Source organism: Podarcis raffonei, chromosome 2 (assembly GCF_027172205.1).
Source record: "Podarcis raffonei isolate rPodRaf1 chromosome 2, rPodRaf1.pri, whole genome shotgun sequence".
Taxonomy (NCBI): domain Eukaryota; kingdom Metazoa; phylum Chordata; class Lepidosauria; order Squamata; family Lacertidae; genus Podarcis; species Podarcis raffonei.
Genome location: NC_070603.1, coordinates 63,564,405 through 63,576,519, shown reverse-complemented (window position 1 = coordinate 63,576,519; position 12,115 = coordinate 63,564,405). Strand labels below are relative to the sequence as shown.

The following is a 12,115-nucleotide window of genomic DNA, read 5'->3' as shown; positions in this document are numbered from 1 at the left end:
AACAGGGACCTGAGCTGCGCTCGCGCACAGCGAGGAATCAATGAACGATCTGCGTCTGCCCTTTTCAAATATGTTGAAGTTTATATAAATGCTCCAGTTCCCGCCTTCCTTCCCCGCAGCCTCCATCTTCGCCACGGACACTCGCAAAAGGCGAGGACAACGCACCCCCGTTTTGTGTGCGCGGCTGGGGTGGAACGCGCTGACGTCAGAGCCGCCGCCCGACATCTTGAGGAAAGGACTTTATCTAGGCTTCGCCATCTTTAGTGAGGGTTTCCATCACTACCCCCTCGCCATTTTGGAATAGGTCTTTCCGACTGCTGCCTTATTTTTCCTTTCCCCCCCCCTTTTTTTCTATCTTCCATCACTTCCCCAATCGATCAAATTCCGTGTGTGTGTGTATCTGCATTTAAAGATTAAGCCGGATTGTGTTTCGAGGAAGTGATCCGCCTTTGTCAGCCGTATCGCTTCCGGGTGAAGCGAGGTGACCTCTGACCCCCGCGACGCCCGCCTCTTCCTTTCCGGTGTTGGTTGCTGCCTGCGGAGACGTGCGAGTAAGTGTCGAGAGAGGGGGGTAACTTCCATCCACCCCCATCCTCGGGGACCCGGCTCTCCCCGAATTTGTCTGCGGCTTGCTTGGCCTCTCCTCCGCCGGCTGCACGGGGAGGGCGGCGGAGGGGAGGGCCTGGTGCCCCCGGGGTCCGCGGGGGTAGGCAGCACCGCAGTGGGAAGGAGCGCGGCTGGGCAAAGCGGGGATGGAGCCTCGTAGCGCAGCCCGCCTTTCCGCCTTTTGTTTCAGTTGCGCGCCTCTTGCTTTATTAAGAGGCGAAGCAGTAGCTTGAGTCGCTTTCCGTGATGTAGGCCGTTGTGGTTCTCATTAAGGCCAAGGTGGACGAGGCTGAGAGGTTCCCCCAGGGCCGCCGCTTGGGCCTCTGGCTGAGTCTGCTCTCCGGTAGGCAGGCTGGCTCCCTTCCTTTTGAGATGGTTTGACGTGGGAAAAGCTTCTTTACTTAGTAGCTGCAGGTTGTTTCAACTCACAAATTCCCTCATCCCTAGGAAGTGAACTTTCTGGGTCTGATTGCGGCCTTGTGAGATCAGAGATGGTCTGGCATCATGTTTGTGTTTTCAGGCCGTCCTGTTACATTGAGAGAAAAAAGATCCATACATCACGAAGTCGTCTGCATCTGCAAGGTTACATACAGTACACGGCCCAGCTCTGCAGGATTGCAGCCCTTAATAGCCCTATTTTTAAAGTTTCCACCTCAAAGGCTGCAATCCTAAAGCCCACTTACCTAGCAGTAGTTTGCCTTCAATTCCGTAGGACTGACTTCTGGAAATCAGTTGTGCTTTAGAGAGCGAAATGTGCTTGGTTCTTTTCACCTGGAATGCCACACACATACTGTTGTATGTGTGCATGCTCTTTTTGGATTGTTCAGTGTTCGGAGATTATTTGCTTAAACCGATCGTAACCACAGTACTTCTTAATTATAGAATGAATTTTTGTGTTCTAGATGGGGGGGCAGGTTGAGCTTTGTACATAGGAGAGACAGCTAACCCTTCTTTTCTAACCATGAGAACAGTAAATCATAGTAATGGCATAGATTAATATATTCTCTATGGCCATGAGAATTCTCAGCCAGACCTGAAAAAGTTTTCAGGATTACTTCTGCAGTCACTTGGGCTAGGAACATGGTTTATTTTGTTTTTTAAGTATGCTAAAGCTGCTTCCATATTCCAGTGATAGCCAATGTGCTGCCATCTAGACACTTTGTGCTCCACCTCCTAATGCTCCTTATCATGCAAGCTGAGGTTGATGGGAGTTGTAGTACAAAGCATCTGGAGGTTACCATGTTGACTAGCCATGCTGTATTCTTGTCTCTGCAAAATCGCTGCCATCTAGGTTTCCATACATTCTGCCTATAATCCCCTTTATTTGAATGTTGAATGTAGTGACTGGAGGGTTTCTCTGCTGTAAGATACATATCTGTTTTTTACATACCCTTTTGTTTAGAAGTACTTAAGTGCTGAGGGTCCATTTGCCCCTTCTCCATCTTCTTGATGGATTGTCTGTGGAATATATATTGCTAAATATTACAGATAAGAGCAGTGGGGATCTTGCCACATGTATGATGCTGGGAAATGTATCATGCTATAGGCCTAAGCATACCTGATTGAGGAGTGCAGGATTTTTCCTATAGGGGTGTGATTGTGGTAATGTGTGCTGTTTGATTAGCATTATTCTTCCTGCGCAAGTCATTCAGGCAGGTTTTTAATTTTTGTAACCTGCTAGCTAGTATAATTAGTGTGGAAGCAACACATTTCGCTGAAATGCTGAGTGTTGCACACTCATACAGAAGGGAAGTTCATTTAATAGGCCTGAAATAATTTTGAAAAGAAAGTGGAGAGCATTATGTTAAGTCATTTGGCTTCTATGCCCTGTTTTATGAAGAGAATTATTAAAATATGTTGAAAAAAGTTCAGTGCAAATTAGCACAAGTTTTGTGTTCCAGGAACTCCCAATTCTGGTTGTTGTTGGTCTCACGATGCTGTTCCTGCTAGTTAATATATTGCATATTTCTTAATCAAGACTGTGAACTTAGTAAACTATGGTGCTATTGATGTCCTTTATCTTCCCCTCGGATTTATATATGTGTGTGAGAGAAGTACCTGATGCAGTGATTTCATTGTTTTCTGAGGCAAGGAAAAGCTGGGTTGCTGCAAGGGTGAGTGGATGTTGCTGGGAGTGAGGTGCAGTTAGAAGCTGGAACTTCAGACACAGGTGCTTCTGTTGCAACCTTTGCCAAGGTGTTTTGGACTAAGATTCCCTTCTGCCCCATACAGCACAACCATGCTGGCTGGGGCTGCTGGGTGTTGTAGGGCACTAGGTTGGTGAAGGCTGCTGTACAGCCTGACTGAGCTGGAAGTTGGCATCACTACAGAAAGGATTTTCTGTTCACAGAGCTGCAAAAAGGGCTGTGAACTAGCCCCATGTAGCTGCTTATTAAAATAGCTTGCAACTTGGGTCTGAACTACTTGCTTTCCTTGCCTTGGAATCTTAATTTAATAAAGGTTTATAAGTAGATCCCTTCAAAGAGACAGTACTTTAAGGCCTTCCATATCCTCCATAATTTGTTGTTGTTTTCTTATAACAGAAATGGCACCTCGTAAGGGCAAGGAAAAGAAGGAAGAACAAGTTATCAGTCTGGGACCACAGGTGGCTGAAGGAGAGAATGTGTTTGGAGTCTGCCACATCTTCGCTTCCTTCAATGACACTTTTGTCCATGTAACTGACCTGTCTGGCAAGTGAGTAGGCACCTGTTCGTGACTGCTTTAACATGTTTTTAAAATGAAAGACTTATTGGGGGGGGGAAATGTTGGTCTATGACGTTTGGTAAACTTTTACACCTCAATTCTCCTAAATGCATCTACTGGACATATAGTGCTGGACATCACAGGCAGACCCTTGATCAAATGCAGAAATCAAGACACACACTCACATTGGTACAGAAAGGTTCTCTTAGTTTAAAATCATGTAAGTCAGGACTCAGGAAACAATGTGGGCCTCCAGGTGTTTCTGAACTACAAATACCATTGGCTATGCTGCCTGGCTGGTGCTTGTGGGAGTTAGAATCCAACACAATGGAGGGCCACCAGTTCCCCATGACCTGCTATAAGCTGTTCAGGCATACTGGAGTAAGTGGGGACATAAGGGAAAGCTAAATTTTGTGTGACTGGTTCTGTGTCTTGTCTGCTAGGATTTAGGACTTGTGGGCAGCAGTAGATGCGGTAAGGTTTGGAAGTTGTTGCTTCCATATTTTAAAAACAATTTGGCAAAGAAGCCAAGAATACAATTTATCTGCTTACCCTGTAACTTCGTATCTCCTGTGAAAGTGAGACTAGACTTGGGGTTCCTCAAATAATCTCTCTGTTCCTTCTTTCTCAGGGAAACAATCTGCCGAGTAACTGGTGGCATGAAAGTGAAGGCTGACAGGGACGAGTCTTCTCCTTATGCTGCTATGCTGGCTGCCCAGGATGTAGCTCAGAGATGCAAGGAGCTGGGAATCACCGCCCTTCACATCAAGTTGCGGGCTACAGGTGGAAATAGGTATGTCTGTCATTCTCTCCCACACAGAGTTTATAAAATGTAATTAATCAGATACTAATTAGTATCTAAGGCATTCAGCATTCACCTCTTAACAGTCTACATTATGCAGGAATACCATATGAGAACGTTACCGTATATATAATTTTGTAGCATTCTGTAGACCGGGGGGGGGGGAGCAGAGAGGATACCCTCTTGGCACTGAATGCATATATTGGTTGGCTTATATTTTGTTGTTTTTCTCTTACCTAAATAAGCTTTGCATTTAGATGGACTAAGTTGCAGTTTGGACTACCATGATCTTATAAAAAGTATTGTCCACATTATTTGTCAGTGAGATCAGGTTGCAGCTAATATAGCCTCGGGGTGTTCTGGTTTTTTCTTTTTGAAATATGACAACCCTAATATAGCCACTTCTTTTGAATGCTTCTATGTATTTCCCTTAATAGAACAGAGATATTCTATGCCCATTAGACATAGGCCTTGCAGTCAGAAGCAAAAAAGAGGGAAGCCTTCTCAGTTCTGCATAGGGTAGAAAAGGCATGCAGCAGAGATATCTTGAGAATCCACATGGATTATGGCAAGGATAATTCCCAAGGGGTAGCAGGCACCCAAGACAAAAAAAAGAACATAATTTCATGAATCACAGAAACTGATTGGCATTCCCAGTAGATTAAATGTCTGAATTGAAGAAAAAAACAAAACCCTGCTGGTTAATATAAAATGCCTCCATTACACTCTTTCCTTCAGATTCCAGCATAAAGGTGAGCCTATGAAGTTAGCTGAACATGACATGGCTTTTATAAAAATACAGTAAGAGCCCTATTTGCCACTAGACCAAAAGCTTGAAGTTGAACTGCCATTTTATCTCCCTGCTTGTCCCATATTGGTCTTTGTCACCAGTTTATTCCCTCCATATGAATTATTATAGAACCATCCAGTATATATAAACAAATGCAGTGGAGACCGACTGGACATCAGAGATAATTAGTAAATGCTTATCTGCTTCATGTAGTTCCTCATTTTTTTCCTTTGCAGAACAAAGACTCCTGGGCCTGGAGCCCAGTCAGCCCTCAGAGCTCTGGCTCGATCTGGCATGAAGATAGGGCGCATTGGTGAGTTGTCAACCAAAGATGCATTTGAAGAATGCATCTCCTTGGAAACCATCTCTTTTAGAAAACGGCTGTTTCTTAATGTCCCATTCTTACTCAGGTGTTAAACAAACCCTCTTAGTTTCCCGTGATAACGCTTTTCAAGATTGTGGGGTACATGCTAAAGGTGCTGAGTTTAAGATATGAAGTACAGAAATATTGCAGATTAGACAAGGAGATGTCCCAACATCAGGTAGTTGTGACCTTTAGTTAGAAAGAATTGAAACTGGTTCTAAGCTGCATTTTGGTAACAACCATGGTATTCTGAAATGTTTTCCCCTGGTAGTTGTGTCGTCCCTTCTTAATTAAGTAAAGTGGAAGTCCTAAAGCCTCTGCAGACTTGTCTGAACTTGGACTTTCACATCCTAAAATACAGTTGCTGTAAATTGGAAGTCCAGCTTCTCAGTCTGACTTACGATCCTGCAGTAAATTGGGTTCTTAGTGTTAGATTTTGACCACCAGCCTTCTGCATTGGAAAATTGTTTCATTTACCATATGAAAAGTGACTTAGAGGGTTTTGTATGTTTGTGGGACCTGTGTATGCAAGAAAGTCTTCTGAATGTGAAATCCTTATTTCTCTCCACAGAGGATGTCACCCCTATCCCGTCAGACAGCACTCGCAGAAAGGGTGGTCGCCGTGGTCGCCGTCTGTAAACAGTAGCTGTTATCTTTCATCATTAAAGCTTTCCAATAAACCTCTGCTCTCATTTGTTCTTTTCTTATACAACTCTAGTCACCGCTGGTGTCCTTAGAAGTACATCCTTGAGTTGGACCTTTTCTCACTAATTACTTACATGAAAAGCAGACTCTTTGGGGGAGTTTTTCTGTGCATTAACAGCTTCCACGGGATTTCTGTTGTATCACTTTTCCACTGAGTTATTTTTCTATGAAGCTACTCAATACTACTTAGCAAAAATAAAAAAATCTTGCTACAGTCTAAGGACAATTTTGAAGGTGGTGGATAAAAGTAGAGACAAAGCATCTCAATTCCATATATAGATTGAACTTTTAAAAAAACACACACAACCCTGGACAGCCACTTCCCCCAAAGCACTGTTTGGTTTTAGATGCAATAGGCTAGCAATGTGTTCTTTTGATTTTGTATAACAGAATTCTGGACTCATCTTAACTTGCCACATACACCTTTCAGGGATCCATTTAGAAAAACATTTAAATCTGTATGAAAGGAATAATTTGATTCTTCCCCATCTGCCTTTTTAGATGCACCTTAGCTTTTCATTATTTCAGATTATTTTGTATTCACTGGTGCATTGTCACATGCAGATCGTCAATACAGATTTACCATGGTAGAGCTGTGGATCTGAATTGAGAATTTTCATTTACATTGCATTATTGCTGCACAGAAATCCCAAGCTTGTTTTCTCAGAAATAACTCGCTGCTTTCAATGACATTTACTCCCATGTAAGTGGATAGCATTGCAGTATTTGTCTTTTTGTCAAGAAGTAGGGAGAAGCAATTGTGTGAGAAGTGTTTACCTGTGCAAATTCTCCACGGGGTTGGTTTAAATAGTACTGGAATGAGCACCAGCAAAAATAAGGACTTTGTCATAGCTCACATTCTTATTAACACTGCACTTATTTATATCCTGTCTTTTAATTTTGCTAAAAATTCACAAGGCAGCTTCCACTAAAACAGGCACAAAACTGTTCAGAAACTAATTGCATTAATATAAACAGGCATGAAACGAGAAAGCAGCAGGGTTTTGTTTTTTAAAAAATAAATCATGGTACTAAAATTAAACTTAATTAAAATCCCAGGCAAATAAGTTTTAACTTTACATCGAAAATTAGGATTGGTACTCCACAGGCCAGGAGCCACTCTAGAATAGGGCATATCTCAGGCTACTACCCCTTGGTGTCTGAAGATGGAGGCTTTCAGAGCAAGAACTTAGAAAATAATATTTAAAAATTGTTGCAGCATTACTTAGGGAAGTTTTAAACGTTTGATGCTTTAGCGTGTTTTTAATCTGTTGGGAGCTGCCCAGAGTGGCTGGGAAAACCCAGCCAGATGGACAGGGTATAAATAATAAATCATTACATTATTATTTCAGTCAGGCCATGCCTGGTTCAATAGTCTCTCTAGTTCCATCATGCCAAATGAATGCTGGACCTTTTCTGGATACCAACTGTCCAAGTTGTAGCAACAATATTATTGATAACCAAATGGCCTGTAAAAGCAGAAAGGAGCTATCGCCATTTTGGACTGTACCTCTGCCTAGGGTTATTTCCCTTTTTATATTATGGGCTGTACAGTTCTGAGTGTTTTAAGCGTTTTCTTCAAAACAGGTTTTGGTTCCGCAGCATGGTTTTGGTGGCAGGCTAGTTTCTTCCTGACTCGGGAGAAACAATACATAAAATGTCACAGGACCTTGCATGTAGCTGAGGTCTACTTCTGTATTTAGGCTCTGTATTTAGGCTGATGAGAATATGCAAGGGGCAAAAGCGTATTCTCAGAGCAAGCCCAAAACATTTTACTGCCTGAGGCAGTACAGCAAATGGCACTGCCTTCTCTCCAAATTGAGCTGCTGCCCTGTACCTAAGGGCAGTCAAGTTATTTTGACACTTGAAGCAATGCTTATCTCCTTGGTATTAATAATGCAATAATAAATAAATGGCTCCACTGTTTTGTAGGACGTCATTGAGAGAAAAAAAGGCTAAGGAGTAAACCAGGCTTCCTCAACCTCAGCCCTCCAGAGGTTTTTTTTTTAGCCTACAACTCCCATGATGCCTAGCTAGCAGGACCAGTGGTCGGGGATGATGGGAATTGTAGTCTCAAAACATGGAGGGCCGAGGTTGAGGAAGCCTGGAGTAAACCCTACATAAGTATGGAGTGGAGCCCCTAAGGTGGTTGGATGGCACATTGTACGCCGCCACTTGACAGATGTATTGCTCCGCTATCAGCGAGGTCAAGAAAGTGGTCTTCTGGGCAGCCCACAACCTCACACACACAGCCCAGGCTTGCAGCCCAGACAGGTCACTTGGGTGCTGCTAATGCAGCAGTTTGACTTCGCCCCCGAAGTACACAACATTGTCTCTTGAGACAGACAGATGCCAACAAAACAAGCTTTTTCATGAAACCCAAAATCCTCATTCTGCCTACCAGCCCTTATTCCCCTGGTCCCTGGATTAATGACTGCTAACTCATTCTTGAAATGTCTTCCATTTTCATGATCTCTTTTTGTTCATCATTTCGTGGAAAAGGAACTTGGAAATAAATACTTTCTTCCTCATTTTCTTTTGTGGTTTTATGTGGAAACCTTAAGAAATAGAAAAGGGGAAATGATAACCAGTATTCTAGCCAATCAGAAATTGGCTACTTCCTGATGTTTAGAGTTGCTAGGTAGAAAATGCTTCACAAAAGGCTCAAGCTGTACTTCTGCCTTTGTTATGAGAGAGCAGTAGCTTGTTTAGCAGTTGTGTTCCAATGCTTCCTAAGCAAACAGGTCATTTTAAAAAAGGTGAGCTGCTAAAATTTCTACCAGAAGCAGCTAGATATAAAAAGAATGCAGCTAGAAATAAAAAGAATGTATATTCTTGTACACCTTCAGCACAGGATTGTTACAGGGCAGAACTCCTATTTCCTTTTGATCTTGAAGGATTCATGTGCTCGAATCCTGCTTGCTGCTTTCCCACAGGCATCTCATTGGCCACTGTGAGAGCAGGATGCTGGACTAGATGGGCCATTGGCCTCATCCAGCAGGCTCTTATGTTCTTATTGTTCACATAGACTAGCAGTGGCTCTCTGGGGCTTCAGACAATGGTTTCTCCCATTTCCTACTTGGGGACCAAACCAGGGAAAGCAAGCATTCATTCAATCAATACCCCACAGCAGTGGTGATGCCACTTCACTTCAGGGTACAGGCATCTGTGTGCCATTGTGGGGTGTGTTCACACCACAATGTTTGCACATCTAGTTTCATAAGCTGGGGGGTGGAGGGGGCAGGAGATGAATACCAAAGGTATTGTAGGTAGAAGGTTGGCTCACCCTCTCCCACTCTTCCTACTCACCCAATTTCATTAAAACTACATGTAACACTGCTCTACAAATATTCTTGTCAAGAGTGCTTGTGACCTAATATCACTGTTACGGATGAGAGAGTTGCACATCACAGGATGCAAGAAGAAGCCACGCAACAAGTAGTGTGTTATTTTAGAGATGAAAGTATTTGGGGATTTGTTTACAAAATCAGTTCTGTACCAAGAGAAGCTCAAATGTCTGAGCTACATCTGTTGTACAAATCAAGCATATCTTTGCTTATTTTGCATTATTTGGCTTTTGCTGGTCATGTGATGATGCAAGCTGATACGCAGGCACTGAAGTTTTACCCTTCAGTATCTGGAAATCTTCAATATAATCCCCTAGTCGCCAACATACTTTCAAACCTGCTAGTTAAAGACACTAGCCGAATGTAGAGGATTTATCTGCTAATGTGGACTCTAGTCTACAAAGGTCCTGTAATAAATCAGTTAACACTGGTAACGAGCATGGTACCCACAAGATGTTTTGAAATAGACTTCACCAATTGCACCTGGCTGGGGCTGATGGGAGATGGAGTCCAAAGCATCTGGAGGGCATCTGATTGACATATGTTAGGGCCCAGCACCGCAAGGGAGAGGCAGCCCCCATTTCAGTGCAGTGACTGTCCAATGTAAACATGATCCAGTGAAAAGTTCTAGCTGAGCAAGTGTGACTTATTGTCCTGATCCCCTGGCCGATTCAGCAGCCAGACAGCATGCCAAGACTGAGTCCAAAATCCAAGGGTCAATCAGCATCTGCAAAGTCCACAGGCCAAGATCCAAAGTCAAAGGCCGAAAGTCAGGAAACGAAGTTCAGGGTCAATCAAAGCCCAAAGTAGAAACCTGTGGCGGTCCAGGAGAGCACAAGACCAGGTTCTTCACGGCAGTTGAGCAGACATGGCACCTAAGTTCTGCTGTCTTCTTATAATGTGCCTGCTGGTTGTAGCATCTGGGCTTCATCCTCACCTGCTCTCAGCTTGCTCCAGTTGAGGAATCACAAGCCTCCTTGTGATCCAGGCCCCACCTGGCCAGCTAGTGAACTGGTCTATAGGCCCTGGCCTGCCTCTGCTTCCTGGAGTGCCCTGCCTGCTGATCATTACGCCTCAAGACCCACCATGTTCATGGGGGCCGGGGTTCCTCTGGCAAGGGGTCCCGCTGTTTGACTTCCTGTTCACTGGGCCCCGTCCCTTTGTCATCCTCTGTTACCCCATGAGTACTTCCTACACCAACCTCTCCTTTCCCACCCCCAGCTTACACCCCCCCCCCGTGTGACCCAGTCCCAGCCGCAATCCCAGCCAGGATCCTCTTAGAATCATAGAATCATAGAGTTGGAAGAGACCACAAGGGCCATCGAGTCCAACCCCCTGCCAAGCAGGAAACACCATCAGAACACTCCTGACATAATAGAATCATAGAATCATAGAGTTGGAAGAGACTTCCTCCTCCCTGAACTCCTGCCAGTTCATGGCACTTACTCCCATAGCCTCCAACATTTCTCTGATGAAAACAGGGACGTCCCATTCTATAATGATAATTTTACTATTTATACCCCACACATCTTACTGGGTTGTCCCTGCTACTCTGGGCAGCTTCCAACATACATAAAAACATAATAGAACATTAAATGTTTAAAAAAAAACTTTCCTATACAGGATTGCCTTCAGATGGCTCAGGGGCTGAATAACTCCATACCCTCCAACATTTATGTAATGAAAATAGAGGCAACCAAAGTAACAAGCGTGACATTCTGGGATCAAATCAGAAACTGGAACAGCTTCTCTAAATCAGGATGTCCCTAGAAAATAGGGACACTTGGAGGGTCTGTACTCCCTAGTGCTGGTATCACTTGGGGGAAAGGAAAATGGTTTGGATCTTAACATGTTTTCAACAGGCTTTGTTAGCATTGGACATTGCATCTCTCTTGCAATGCTGGCCCAACTTTACAATACTGCCCCCATTTTTCTTCATTGGAATATGCTGACTGAGGACAACACTTAATACATTTGACAAAGCTGGCCCTATTGCATTAAAGTGTAATGTGCCATAGGAATTTGTTGCAACAGGCTGACCTGGTTAACCCTCTGGACCCTTTATCATGCCCTTGGTTATACTGAATTCAATATATGGCACCACTGTCTAGGAAGATGGTTAACACAAAAATACCCAATCTCTGCAGTCTTTTTTCTTTAGTCTAAACTTGACATTTACATTGGGACTGGCTGGTACATTTCCAAAGCCTGCTCACTCTTTCCACCTATGAGAGAACAAAAACTGGGGACCTTCATTTGTTCTCTGTTTCTCATTGGGTGATGACACAGGTCCTGCTATTGAATGCTGGAACTGGGAATTCTAGGTTGTGGTCTTTTAAATTTAGGTGGTGGTTTTTGTTCTTGTTTGGCTGCAAATGAGTTAATAAAAGTTGGTAGTATATGATCTTCACTCCTTGCGTCTCACTGTTTCAGGGAAGATTTTAATCTAGGTTTCACACCCCCACATAAAAACAGTATTGTTCATCACAACTTACTATATTGTGGCATATTGCCTCATAAATATGCACCAGTATGTTAAAGATTCACCACATGCACTTTCCAGATCTCCCCTCCAATGCCCAATCTGAAGTAAAATCTCTCTCCAAAGAACAAAGTTACTTTATTTGAATAAACTGCCGTGAGAGCCATGAGCTACGTTACAGTGTTCTCAAAACGCACAGTCTATGTGGTAGCACAAAAAGCTGAAGAACTCTACCTGACAACCGGTGATGTCATTTGAGTAGCCAATGGGATTTTTAAAAAAAGTTAAAACTGGGATAATTTGCTTACGACCTGTG

General features: G+C 43.4%; 1 protein-coding gene across 1 annotated transcript; it reads left to right on the top strand.

Moving 5' to 3' along the window:
• Nucleotides 1–424: 424 nt before the first annotated feature.
• RPS14 (ribosomal protein S14) lies at nt 425–5,945 on the top strand. The gene is made up of 5 exons (XM_053377026.1): nt 425–551; nt 3,150–3,300; nt 3,941–4,102; nt 5,138–5,214; nt 5,837–5,945. The coding sequence occupies exons 2-5, from the start codon at nt 3,152–3,154 to the stop codon at nt 5,902–5,904; spliced, it is 456 nt and encodes a 151-aa protein (XP_053233001.1). The 5' UTR covers nt 425–551; nt 3,150–3,151; the 3' UTR covers nt 5,905–5,945.
• The last annotated feature ends 6,170 nt before the right edge of the window (nt 5,946–12,115 follow it).